Consider the following 14,087-nt stretch of genomic DNA (forward strand, 5'->3'; position numbering starts at 1 on the left):
TGTACTATAAAATCAAATTAAATATTTAATCTTATAAACTGAAGTCCATTGGCTGCTCATTTTACTCTTTGGTATGCTTGTCTATTGAAATTGCTATTATTCTGTCAAATGTCAATGTCATTTGTTAACGTTTACAGATTTTCAAAAGTTTGTTGTGTTGTTTTCGTGGGAATACAAGAGTTTTGTAATTAATTTTGGATTTAGTTTTATATAGGATACCTTAATTGAATCTAATATAATATATTGTTTTTATGTGTTGTGTAGTGTCTGAAACTATATATTTGATGGTGTGTGGTATATTTTAAAGGTGCCAGGCTAATGAAGAAAGTTAGGTTTGAGAGTCCTGCTAAAGCTTTCTTATCAATCGACATGAACGAGCGTGAGTGCCATTCGCCTCGTCCACTAGTAGAGAGGCAGATTCATGCTAATGTACCTGATGTATACAGTCAGGTTAAGGTTTTACCGTACAGTAATGACCCAGTGCAACTTTTTGAGTGTAGCAACAGTTCACCGTATCCAACAATGACAAAGACTCCGTTGCCTGGCTATCAGAAATCTCCTGAGTGGTCGCCGTCTCACGACTTGGATCTAAGTATGTTGGATGCTTCTTACCATGAACCTAGAAGGCCTACGTTTTCTAGATCTATCCTTAAGCCTACCAATGTTAACCATAATGCTGTTGATGATCGTGACTCAATCAAGTATACTCCTGAGAGTAGTTCTGCGCCAAAGATATCCTCTGAAAATAAAACACTAAAGCTACCAAACATAATGATTAAAGATGATGGCTTCTTTATAAAAAGAGATAACTTAGATAAGTTTAATTTGGATATGAATCCATTAACAAAGCAACTGAATATGCTTAGTTTGGACAAAGAAAATGATCCCTTCACTAGAAAATCTGAAATGGTGCAAATGGCAGCTATAAACATGCAGGACAATGTGAAAAGTCAGCCACAGCCTACTAGATTTGATGATTCTGACTGTAGATGTCACCACTGTGTTAAAAAGACTACTCCAATAAATAGCAATTATATAATGACAAATGAACAAATGCCTCAGCACCACAGGCCTAACCATGCTTCTCCTTTTATTGTACAAAATGCTATGAGACACAATCACTGCCCATGTATATTGCCACCACAGCCAAGCAGATGTTCCTGCTGCACTCCTACACCACCTGCTAGGAAATGCCAGTGTAGTCCATGTGGTACTGACAAAACACCTAGTCCAAAATTAAATGCAGTTGACAAAAAGACCTGGGCCATAGAAAGATATGAGCAGAGCAAAAACTCAGACTCCATGGAGGTTGAAAAACAAACAAATGTTTCCAAAGAGAAAAGAGAGCCAACTGTATCTGACCTTTTTAAGATAATAAAGCTTCAAAATGAACAGTTGCAATTGTTGCAAGAAAAAGTGGATAAATTCATTACTGCTAGCCAGCAAACACAAATACCTGCTCAGAAACATGTAGCTATTGAAACTGTTGGGAATGAGCAGCACAAAATATCAATAGGAGTCATGACTAGTTTTGAAATGGTTAGAACATCAACAGTAATTAACAAGGAAATATTGAAAACAAATGACAATGCACAAATACAATGCAATAGATCCCAAATAAGTATAAAAGAGGTTGTATCTAAGGGGCAAACTCCCAATCCAAACTTTTTAGATGGTATTACACCTGTAGGTGAGACTATGAGGGCAGAGTTTGAGGCGCAAGGGAATGTTTTAACAAACACTCCAATGAATGGTAGTGTGCTTCCACTTGCAGGTGTGAATGAAGAGAAAACATTGAATGAATTGAGCCTGTGTAATGTCCAAGTAGATAATGCAACTACTCCATTGATGTCACCAGAGCAGAGCTTGTATTTGGATGTCAGAGATTATAGCGAGTAAGTTCTTCATGCCATACATTGTTCAATTATCTTTATAATTTATTATTAACATCAAGCAAAAGGAGGAGGTTCTATGTTCGGATTTTTATTTTTATCTTATGTCATATTATCTGAAAAAAAAAAACATTTTTTTCTTTGTTTTCAGTTCTGATGCAGACAGTGATAACCAATCAAATGTTGGCTGGACCTATTATAATAAAGTTATGGTAATATTAATTTCTTAGTCTTTGTATGTTGAAATGAAGTATGTTGGTTTCCATTTTTGTCTTAAGGCTTACTTTGTACCAGTTACATGAGATCCTTAAAAATGGTGTTAGCCTAATGAGTCATACCTAGGTATCACATGCTTAGTTGAACTGAATAATACTGACAAAGGAGACAATCATTTTTATTTTGTTCTTTTTATAGACTCATGTGAATGGTATGCTGCAAGATTCAGACATGCCATCTTCGGCCAGTGCCCTATACAGGAACACTAGACAACAGCTGCAGACTGTACAAATGCATATTGACAAAACTAATGTTAGTGTGACTAAAAGGTAAAGTTATAAAATTGTTTTTATTTTGATGGTGGATTTAGATAGTATTAAGCTATGTCAGAAGGTTATTAAATTAGATAGTAAAAATAAAAACTAAGTTTTACAGAAGCCAATTAATGATTTTATAATTTATTTTAGACATCTAGCGTTTTTATTTGTTGACAAAAAAAATGTTTATTTTGTAAACCACTGGAGTAATCCCTAAAAATCCAGACTTATTCTAAGCAGAATATAATTATTTCAGAGTGAAATTCGGCGACGATCCTCTAGGATTACACCAACCGCATATCTATGCGTCTACTGACACCAGTTTGAAAATGAACCAGCTGGCCGCCAAGTACTTGAAGAACGGGGCTCCGGTCGCAGTGCCACAACGACTCACGCAAAGACCAGCCACTGCACCAGTTGACATGTCTTTTGCTACCAGAAACTATATGGAGCGACATAAATTATTGCAAGGTAATTACTGCTTCTTTTAAGGTAGACTGCTGAGTGCTGACCATTCAGTAATGGGCAGGTGACACTTTATTGTATTAAGTTTTTTGTGAATTTGTTACCAATTAAGTTGCAACATCTGAATCTTCTGTGCTAAATGTAAGCATTCTTCCTCAAGTGTATAAAGAGCATCCAATGTTAATAGTTAAGCCATGGGGACTGCCAGACCATTCTTTATAATCTGATGGATCAAGTACCGTAAACATTTTTTGACAAAGTCGATGGAGGACTAAGGGGGCCTACATTTTATTAATTTTTCCTTTGTTTTATATTACGCATCTCAAGATATTATAAATAGATAGATAGTGGCATATGCGATAGGTGGTGGCGGAGCGGAAACATTGTTAAATGTAATTTCGGAAATATATCGTCAAGCTACTATCCCGGACAGGATTACGTCTGCCGACTAGTTTAAAATAAAAAAATCTAGATGGTGAAATGATGTTATCATTGTTTGTTTCAGGTATACCACCACCCTCGAAGTCTGCTTCTCCTGGTGAGATGCCTCGATTCTTAGACATAACTGCTTTAAAACAGCAGCCTAAGTTTTTATAGGTAGGTATTTCTAATCAATTGTATTGTTATTTATTTTTTAATAGTTAAGAATATTGTATAATATTGTTATATGTATTAATTTGGATTAGATTTTAAGTAGTTGACTTACTTAGCTCTAATGTTAGGTATAGTTTGACGTGAAAATAAGATACACTTTCTTCTGAACAGACATTTATTTTAAACCTCAGAGAAAATAACAGAGTAAAACCCTACATTATACAAGTAGGTATATTTGTTACTGGAACCTTTTGTTTATTACATTACACTTATATTTGTTCAGTATCTCGGGTTTATTATGAAGTATTATAGTAATATACATTAATTTGTCTACATATTATATGTATGATACAAACAATAAATTTTAATTTCATATAATGTGCTATTATTTTGTTTCACGCAATTATCACATTTTGTTGAAACATGATTTAGGATAATTATGCCGCATGCATATTAGCAAAAGTACATCGTTACACTAATACTGAAACTAGAATTATGTGCATTTAAACGTAAGTATACATACATATTACACGCATGCATTTTCATAACTAAATGCATCAAAAATGTCTTTATCATTAATATGCATGCGGATTTCATACACTCTTTTATTTAAAATATAGATTTTTTCAATAAACTCCGTGAACTACTATAACATCATTATATATTTCTTCTTTCCGAGGTATTTCGAATATCTCTCACAGACAAAAAATTGTACTCCATAAGTTTGGAAATGGTAATAAAAATATTTATATTATACACCAATTCTGCTTAAGACAATGTTACCTTCTATGATAAATATTATGTTTTGAAACTTTTCTATATCATATGGGAACAATACACAGTGTAGTTGTAGATGAACTAAGAAATATTATAAAAACGTACAATCTTATATGATAAGTTATTATTTACACTAATATTTCAACATACATACATTATTGGGACACATACCTTTAACATTTATAATTTAGGAAAGAAACGAAAGAAGGATCTAACTAGATTAGTACTACACTATCGAAAAGCTTAACTCCTAATAGACATATCAGTTACACAATATTCCATTTCCAATTGGACAAAACTTTATGACTACATAATGTACAGTAACACACATAGTTTTAAATCTCAAGTGCTGTCAGCATTCATAATTCTTATGATTTAATCTTATCTCTATCAGTTTGGTTCTTTTCTTTGGTTAGTAATATACATTTCGCACGACATTGAAACATTCAATACACTACTAGACGTTCTGTAATACAAGTAAATATGTAACTTTAATGAATACATCTGAAATGTTACACTACTATTACACCTCTATGTACATTGAAGATAATTTGTATTAACACTTAAATAAGATTTCAATTCTCTTGCATCGCAAAATATTACAGTTTTTATACTATTAAGTCTAGAAAGATAACCAAATAGTTGGATGGCACTTCTTTTCTGGTGTCAAACAGACTTTCGAAAGATAATATTTATAATCATTTCATCATAATACGTTTAATCCTAAAGAGAACTATTTTACATCACTTTTTTGTCTTACATGTTGAAGTCAAGTGACTAGAATATTACATTAAATATGAGATTCTTTAAATTATTTATTTTTAATTATTTATTTGAATTCATTCTGTAGTTACACTGTACATTGTATATTTTTGTAAAAATGTTGCTAATTCATAAAATTCCTTATCTCATAAATTACTTTAACATTGAACGACTACATCGTAACGGTTAGTTTTAATATAATTTTGTTTTTACAGTATGTTCCTTATATTGAGCATATATTTTGTGCAGAGCAATTAAGGTATATAGACATTTAAATTATTCTTAATTTTCTTATTTCAATAGCAGGAAAGATAAATATACATCTATTGTTATATATTTTCTCTTTTTATTTTATTTAAAAATTTCCAATTTTGCAACAATGATAGAATATTTGTCAATGTAAAATAGCTTCATAATTTATTTGTTCATTATGCTCTACGAAATATATTTCTGTTCACTACACATCACCCATATTTATTATATCACATCTTTGCATTCAAAAGTATCTACTCGTACTATTTCTACATGTAACGTTTCTACTTGAATTAAAATAATTTTCATTAAAGATTAAACATTAATCTAGACATTTAAGTTTGCTTGACACGACACGCTTGAACTAAGTTCTCTAGAATGTTCCGTGCGATTTCGAAAGTTTATTCGTGTGTCGGCAACTTCCCAACACTCAATACCTATAGGTACCTACAGTTGTATATCTAGCTACTGATTAAAATTGTGCACCTGGTTCCGTATTCGATAACAAGCTACGAAGTTTGTGGTTGTCTACATATCACTTATAAAGTTTCGTCGTCACCTCCGCCTCTTGATTTGCTGTCTAGTCTCAGTTCTGCTAGCCTCTGCCGAATGCTGTTTGGCCTGAAATCAGTGGTTCATGTGGTTAACATACATCGATATAAAATTCAAACTAATTAAGTAGATTATTGTGACCGTGTCTAGCTCTACTTGCAATTTATTTTAGTCATTAAGTACTATATTAATTATATTATTGACGTAAGTATATTATGGAGACAGACAACCGACTCGTTTCAAGCCCAGTCGGAGCCCTAAGCCTCACGATAGCTATAATACAAATAAAATTAACTTTGAAACTTACCTGTCAGAAAAGTAGGAAGTAACTACTTGGTCCGCGGACACGGACTGCCTTTGGTATGCTCCTGCGCTCAGGTTGCTCTGCGGGATCTTGTAGATCCTCACACACCTTCCGCTGTTTTCTGGGAGCACTGGAATCATAACAATAACAATATTTTAAACTACTAAATTTGGCACTTTGCAAATGTCACTAGATATTTTGCTGTATCAAAGAGTTGTTAAGAAAAGTTTTGTTGTTCGGGAACTATTGTCAAAACTCATAACCCAGTTTTGGGTATGTGAAACCAGAAACAGACGGAAACTTGTTGTCAATTCACTTCCAAACTAAAAGTTTGAGGTTAAACTAATTGGGAATAACAACGCTCATTAGTTGACTGTACAAACCTTGGGGAGAAGTTGGTGGTGAGATTGGAGCCATTCGTGTCAGCGGCGGTCTTATGTTCTCCTGTTCGGATGAAATAGAACTGCTTCTGCTCGACGCCGAATTATTTTCCGAAGGTGCGGTAGTAGTACGGTTCATGCTGTAGGGGTCTCTGTAAAAAATACGATAGTGTTAATTTCAAAAAATAATTAATATTATGTTTTTTTCAAAGTCAATCTTTGGGAGCTGCTTTTCAAAAAGACCTTTACAATCAAGTAAAGCTACTGATTTCACATTTTATTGGTAGACATTATTAAAGTACCTATATCATTCATTAAAATTATGCTAGAAAAACACCCTATTAAAAGCTTAAGTAAACAATGCCCACCTGTCGTGGTTGTCATCTTCGTCAAGAGAATAAGGTCCACATTGTTTGCTCATCTGTCGGACGAGCTCGTCGTGTAAGCTGAGACAAGGGTCTATCTCGCGACTTAAAGGCACGTATTCCGGTGCGCATGCCACATAGAATATATCCTGAAACTTATTTTGCGTTATAAAGGTAAAATAATACAAATGATCTTTTAAATTTAATCTATTAGACGATATTAAGTAGGTATCGATTCTGAATTACCTACATCAAATTCAATACAATTTTTATACGAAAGAAGTAATAACCTGAAAAAACGCTAGCAGACTCCCTGCGGAGTTATTGGAAAGATCAGAGCAAGATGGATCGTAGCAATTTTTTGTTTTAGTTAAAAGCCGTAGGTTTTCTTAGGAACACATTTTTTGTTAAACCTATCCTTAGATTTAGACGTTGATATCAACTAATGAGGTGCTAAATGACTGCAAAAAATTGTGCGGATTCTCGGATCTAGATTTCGATAGAGTGATCAACTAAATGTACTTACTCTTCGCCCGCATAACAATTTCAGTCCAGGTATGCAGGCTGCGTGTACTAAGGATCCATTAGCAACTAGTCGTATCTCTAATAAATCTTCGGCAAATGCCATAATATAGGGGAAAGCGCATACTGAAACAAAAATAGTCAGTCGTTATTCATTGCTCACAATGTGACGATGAAAGCAAAGTTTTTACTATAGATGACCTATTTCTTTTTTAATTTTATATTAGGTTTTACTTACCTACTGCTGCAGGCACAGTTGTCCAATGAAAGTCATATTCAGTATCACTTTCTAGTCCTTTACTTGTTAGTCTTTCAAAATGGCACGTATCTGCGAAACACAAAAATGTAATATAGAAAAGCAAAGTAGTTCTGTCACATGATGCAAGTACGAAGAGGTGCTATAGAGGCCCAGAAGCAAAAAGATGAAGATAGTTTATAAGCGCTCAGAAAGTGACAGTTTTGTAGTATGGGACCGCTAGATGGAAAATAGAGAGGTGTGTGGTTTGTAACGTCTTGGATTTCCCATAAAGTGTCACCCATTATGTTAAGGGAAATCCAGTTATATGATCTGTATTTGTATTTGCTTCATGTCCTGTCATTACACGATAGGTAATTGTAAGTTTTTTCTAATTAGAAAGAACTGTTGGCATAACAACTCTTTACTTTAGTGTTTGTGACTCCACGAGACAAGTATAAGAAACAGCAACATGTATTGTGTAGGGTCGGCGAAGACACAAGATAAATTCAAATTCTTTATTACAAGTACTTACGATTATAACATAAAACAATTTGTCCATCCCTCTCGTCTCCTATACGTAACGCGTTGACGAGAGTACCACGGCGAGGTCCACTATCTTCAGAGTTTTCTGCTCGTTTCACTGCCTACAAAGAACAGATATTCTTACTTTTAAAATCACTCTTATTATAGGCTAAATTATGTTCACTTTAGATTGAGAGTGTACCTGGCCTGTCCCAGATTCTAAAACTTCCCAATGATGCTTGTATCCAACTACCATTATTCCTACTTCTCCATCCATAAGCTTGATCAGTATAGGCGATTCGCTTAGTTGGATATCCTGGAAAGAACGATTTATTAAAATAATTGTCTGTATGATAAAATTTGTGTGTAATAGTTTAGTTTCAGTATATAAACTTACTTTGATATGTGTATATTCAAAACCCATCTCGTTGTCAGTCTTTGATTCTTCAATCATAAGCATTACCCTTCTACCGATCGCTACCGCTAATGTTGTTTTACCTCCTTCGCCTACAACCAAATCGCACAAGATTGTTACGACAAAATGTTACTCACCTAACATTTTACGAAACATTATACAAATCTCCAGGAAATATTTCTTTTATGAACTTACCAGTTTCTAGAAGATCAAAATAATGAGCAGTCTTAGTCCTTGGAAGCCGAGCATGCTTGCAGTCCTGCAGTGGACGCATGGCCCAGGCGCCTGCGCAGAGCTCCTGTACGGGCAGTGCGTACAGGCCCGCGCCCCCAGCGCCCCCTGTAGTGGAGCCCCCGCCAGCGACTACTCGTGCACCAACACGGAACAGACCAGCTCGCTCACTCACCCGAGCTGCGCGGACGCAGCCTTCCCATCTTAACACTACGCGGGTTGTTCCGCTTTCTGTTCAAATTATCAAAAGATTAAGTACAGATCTAGAAAATTTTATAACATTTCAAAATATGAAATAATATAGATTTATAGGTGTTTAAATGATGGTACCTTCTAAAATATATGTATTAGACGTCGTAGATAACAGAAGGCGTCCCTCAGCGAGTTGTTCCGCGCACACCGGCGTGGCTGGCAGTGGTGCAGCGCGCCACACTTTACCTTCCCAGGGGGCTCGTCGGGAACCTCCGCATCCTAAACACATTAACTCGGTTACGGCAACAAACATTCACTGCGGTAAGTTCATTATTTTACAAAATCGTCTATTGCATAATAACATTATTAATTTGATCAAATCGGATATCAGACTGGCTACCTGATGAAACGAGACTAGTGGGAGCATCGCCTCGTAGTACAGCATCAAGTTTGAGCGCCTGTCCCACATGCAAGAAATGTTCTGTTCGCGCAGCGCCCGCACCTCCTGCGCCTGCGCCGCCCGACCATACGTCTGATAACGCTCGCCGTGATAGCATCGGCTGGAAATAAACCTTAAGTTATTTAGAAGAAGAGTAGACAAAGCTTCATTTATAAAGGAGGGAAAAGGAGAGTTTAAGGTGCTAAGGTAGGAGTTTGTCTTTTGGCTTTTTTGCAAAGCTCGAGAATATACGGCTCTTCCGTCTCTTAACATAATTTGGAGCTTTATGAAACTGGTCGCAAGGTCGCGCTCATTATGTCCCGAGTCAGTCGCTGTCGGCTCGTCGCCTATCATTTGGGATTTGATTGTCTCATTTTACTAGACTTTCTTGGATCACAGCCCTGATGATAATGATATGAACATGATCTGGAAGTGAAAGAAAAACATATTTTTAGATAGAGTATAGTTTGTTAGGTTTGTGGTATGAATAGGTTACATTGGTTATTGGTATAATAGGTATAAATAGAGACGTAAATGAAAATATAGGAAACTACCAACACAGATAAACTATTTATGTTTGGGTGTAAGCCTATTAAATAGAGTAACAAAAAATAATCATAAAGTATGAGATCATTGAAGTATTAAGTTTGAGTTCTAATTAAGGAAGCAAAAGAAACTACTATACACAAATGGCTGCTTATTTCTGCTTAGCTTTTAAAACTACAAGCTTTTCTGATTTGTTCAGAGCTTGAGTGAGAAGCCGAGCAAAATATTTCTCAACAAACACTCCTGTAAGAGTTTGCAAACTACAAATACTTGTTACCTACTACGGTTCAGCTAACTTGGAAGTTTTAAAGTTACAAGCGTATGACGTGTCACTTACGGCATTGCTTGATATGTGGTCGGGGTAAGACTAGAAGTAGGGCACTAACTAAAATGCTAGAACGGTAGCATAAAATAATCAATTACTTGGCGTGAAACTACTTCAATGCCTCACGATATTTATAACGGGTGATTTTAGACTCCACAGCATCCTCGAAAACTCTTTGTTCAAATAGCAAACATGAATACAAAGAATAGTTCAGTTTATCAATTAAGTAAAGATATATTAAAGTTTTATTATTGCAGCATGTAAGAATTTCAATTTGTTAACCTACTAGGATTGGAGACATGGTAATGGAAAGAGTTTATTTTGCTCATTCATGAATGCTTTTATCCCTTGGAAGAAAGCCAAAGTATTCAATTTAAGCTGCAGATATAGCTTAAATCGGTGCCCTGATTTGGAAACTTCCGAACGAGTTTAGTCTAAACTAAATGCAGAAAATTGTCATCCGTAAAGAAAATTATAAGATTAACAAATAACGTTTAAAATTCACAAGTTCTGTGTGGAGACTTACCACCTTATGGTCCGAGCAGTGTTCCGCGTAGATGTCCCTTATCAGCGTGTCCAAGGTTCGTTGTCGTTTCAATGCAAATGTAGGCGTTTGGAAGGCCGCTTTCTCTCCGTTCATTAATTTTACCTGCGAATTTAAATTATGATTAAAAATAAATGTCAATCTCCAGTTTTGAATGTCGAAAAAAGATCTGAAAGCCCGTCCTTTGATTAGAACGTCTTTGTCTTTGCCATTGTTTTAATTACAGAAAAAGTAAAAAGGAAAATAATAATAACTACTAACAAAAGATCAGACAAAACGATCTTTTGATTATACGTCTTTCTATTGTAATTGATAGACTAAATATACAAACAATTGTATGAGAAAAATAATATAAGGGCAGTGAACCCACATTTTAGAGAAAAACATTTTAATTGTTGCTTACCAATAGAAACTCTCTAAATAATTGGGGGTCGTTGAATATCGGTGGACAAGGTAGTGAAGGACCAAATGGTGGCACTGTATCGTCACTGTATACGCTAAGTTTATATCCTTCCTCCACCTCTGAAACGACTGCGAATATATCTGTTTTCGCTTTAAGGAAAATATCCAAAACATTTCGTAATAGAATAGAACACAAGACCCGATATCAAATTTTTAGCGACAATACACAAAAACATAAATTGAAAAGAAAAAGCGATGCTACTAAAAATTCCAGTCACCACCGACCGCCCTCCTAAAGTGAACAATGAAAAATACAGAATATGTAGCATAGTGAAAAATATTGATAAAAGGATACGTGTGAAATGGCTTTTGACGCACTGCGGATTAAAGGTATTGTGCACAGAGTCGTCTGTGAACACTATGTTCACGATGTCGTTGCCGATGTGCCGTTTCCTCTCCAACTGCAATGGGTGTAAAGTTGCAAGTTTTATTAAGGCCGTAACTCCTGGGTTACTGTCAGTCCAACATACGAAATGGTTCGGATCCATACCCTAAACTATTTTCAACCGGAAACTCACAATTCTAGTTCGAGTTGTATGCAAAGCCGAGCTTCTAAATAAACTTTGACCTTTGTGATACATACTATTCGTTTTGTTTGTTGTTTGGAAAACATAGTTATTTGTTCAAAATTTTGTTAGTAAACCCCACGATAAATTGCTTTTAGGGTTGGATATAAGTAGGTAATAGAATCAATCTCGAATGTTTCTCTCTTCAGCTGCATGCTACGTAGGTACTAAGACTTAGTACGAAGTAAGAAGTAAGACTTAGTAGTAGTATATTTTAGTAACTAAGATATCAGTACTAAGATATCATTGAAATTATGTTAAGGATTTCTCTTTTCGATCGAAAGTTATTATATTGTTGTAGGCAATTAACACGTCTACTTTGCTGAAATATTTTAAAGTAAAAGAAAATATAACCACAGTGAGAGCAGACGATAACAATATTCATATCGTACTTTAAATCTCTAAACATAATTTGAAGCATCTCCGTGCAAAGTTACCTCAAAAAATGTAGAAAGTCGTATCTTCGATCTCAAGTTCGAATGAAATAAGTTAAGCTCGTTTTCTTGGTTAAGAAAAGTTTAGGTCTCGAGTTTCTATCAAAATTCCAACTTTTTAGGAACTTTCATTCTTTTGCAGATTTATCTAAAGCAAGACTTAGATGATTCGGTTACGTGACAAAGTCGAGTGTAAACATAATATGTAATATCAACAATTTAATAAGCTTGTTGTGACGATGTGATTAAATTCTTTCTTCACGTTGAAATAAATTATAAAATAATTTCATTACTCTCACCTGTTGTTTATTATCCTTGGAAAACGGTAACATTGTGGAGACGTGAAACATAATTTCGTGTCCTTGATGCATCGTGTAGATGGAATGGCTCCCAGTCATGTCACCTGTAACAAGGAGCCCAATTAAGATGACTCGAGATAATATTTTCAACGGCGTGTTTCAGCAAATTATTATCGTTTTTGCTGAGTTTCCACTTGCTTGGCTTTAGCAAATACTCGTGTCTATTCAAAAATAACGAACTCTCGAGCTCTGGCAAACATGTTGGTTGAATTTATCGAGAAAACAAAAGTCTTCGCTGAAACACGTGTAACCTCGAGGCCATAGAAAATAACCTTCTACCGTTTGTTTATTGTGTAATAAGTTGTAACAAATTGAAATATGAATGTTACCTTTGACGTCTAGCCCCCCTCGAAAACGGTTCCAGCCTCGTAATCGAATTTTATCTCCCAAAAGTGAAATAAATCTGTCCCACTTCTCGTCGCCTTTCTCTGAAAGATTTTCAACATTTAAATGTCCTTCCCGAGGAATGTATTTTGCTTTTAATATTTTAGTATAATATTTACCGTTGGAAAGCATTTCGTCATCAGTCTTTTGGCCAGGTTTCATAAGCATTACTCCTATCTTAAAATTAACAGATCCTTCCTGTTCTTCAAGTAGTAGCACATCTTTTTGTAATTCGGCACATGTTATCTGTTCAAGAAAAACATTTCATTATACGTGTGCACACATGAACATGAGATATTGTGATTGAGATTTTAAAGTATTGCTCACCTCTCTTGGGACCTTATCTACTCGTTCCATTGATGGAAATTGTCCTAAAATTTGCTTGACCGTTGGTCTTGTGGGAGCTTGCCCTCCTCCACTATTCCAAGCGCTTGGTGGTAAATATATCTTATGGGCACCCTAAGATGTAAGGAATACCAAGAAACATTAGAACTATCAAATGTAGTGGATATTGATTAATAACTGTTGGGTTATTATTGGACGTTTCGAAGCTATAAGGTCTCACAGGAAAATTCTGTTTCTAGCATTCAACGTTTATTGCATACCTTTCAGACTAGAACCGATACGCTCGTAAGCAGTTCTGGGCTAAAAAGTTATAAAATAAATTTATAAGTAAGAAAATAAAATGGCAAATCAATTATGATGGAATCAAGTATTTTATATTGCACGAGCCAACAAATTAATTATTCCGTCACGAAGACCCTTTGGAATTGCGTCAGACCCAGTTTAAAGGTAATATTTTTCCGGCTTTATAGCTGTAAAAGGCATTATAATTTAGAACTGACGTTCGAAATAAAAGTGATTGAAATCTTGAAGGGCGCCTGCTATTACTGTTGTAAGTGGCACTTCTCACCATTTTATTGAAGAGGATGGCTCTTAAAAGTCCCGCTCCACCCTCTTGCACCACACTTAGCAGGTACGGCTCTCTAGATCCATCAACTCCGATGTAGTTCTGATGCACTGCAAACATTT

At 35.2% G+C, this 14,087-nt stretch overlaps 2 protein-coding genes across 8 annotated transcripts in view; one reads left to right on the forward strand and one right to left on the reverse strand.

Moving 5' to 3' along the window:
- The first annotated feature begins 122 nt into the window (after positions 1–122).
- On the forward strand, positions 123–3,648 carry LOC118262333 (uncharacterized). Its single transcript, XM_035573592.2, has 5 exons — positions 123–1,895; positions 2,044–2,104; positions 2,307–2,437; positions 2,682–2,896; positions 3,396–3,648. Exons 1-5 carry the CDS (start codon positions 319–321, stop codon positions 3,485–3,487), a joined length of 2,076 nt encoding a protein of 691 aa, XP_035429485.2. The 5' UTR covers positions 123–318; the 3' UTR covers positions 3,488–3,648.
- The window catches only part of LOC118262332 (GTPase-activating Rap/Ran-GAP domain-like protein 3), a 228,910-nt gene continuing 218,464 nt past the window's right edge, over positions 3,642–14,087 (reverse strand). For 3 of the 7 annotated variants that reach the window (XM_050697227.1, XM_050697228.1, XM_050697222.1), the window contains 20 exons: positions 13,969–14,075; positions 13,383–13,514; positions 13,175–13,301; positions 13,001–13,099; positions 12,612–12,715; positions 11,608–11,713; positions 11,254–11,393; positions 10,833–10,955; positions 9,394–9,556; positions 9,135–9,275; positions 8,769–9,035; positions 8,556–8,665; positions 8,361–8,474; positions 8,169–8,280; positions 7,637–7,726; positions 7,403–7,524; positions 6,880–7,031; positions 6,515–6,663; positions 6,135–6,261; positions 4,993–5,896 (listed from right to left, as the gene is read on the reverse strand). In XM_050697227.1, coding sequence (XP_050553184.1) covers positions 5,815–5,896; positions 6,135–6,261; positions 6,515–6,663; positions 6,880–7,031; positions 7,403–7,524; positions 7,637–7,726; positions 8,169–8,280; positions 8,361–8,474; positions 8,556–8,665; positions 8,769–9,035; positions 9,135–9,275; positions 9,394–9,556; positions 10,833–10,955; positions 11,254–11,393; positions 11,608–11,713; positions 12,612–12,715; positions 13,001–13,099; positions 13,175–13,301; positions 13,383–13,514; positions 13,969–14,075 — 2,567 coding nt within the window. In that variant the 3' untranslated portion in view covers positions 4,993–5,814. Of the gene's footprint in view, positions 5,897–6,134; positions 6,262–6,514; positions 6,664–6,879; positions 7,032–7,402; positions 7,525–7,636; positions 7,727–8,168; positions 8,281–8,360; positions 8,475–8,555; positions 8,666–8,768; positions 9,036–9,134; positions 9,276–9,393; positions 9,557–10,832; positions 10,956–11,253; positions 11,394–11,607; positions 11,714–12,611; positions 12,716–13,000; positions 13,100–13,174; positions 13,302–13,382; positions 13,515–13,968; positions 14,076–14,087 lie in introns of all 7 variants that reach the window. The other 4 variants (XM_050697224.1, XM_050697223.1, XM_050697226.1 and 1 more) reach the window with 4 other exon arrangements.

This window comes from Spodoptera frugiperda, chromosome 12 (assembly GCF_023101765.2).
Source record: "Spodoptera frugiperda isolate SF20-4 chromosome 12, AGI-APGP_CSIRO_Sfru_2.0, whole genome shotgun sequence".
Taxonomy (NCBI): domain Eukaryota; kingdom Metazoa; phylum Arthropoda; class Insecta; order Lepidoptera; family Noctuidae; genus Spodoptera; species Spodoptera frugiperda.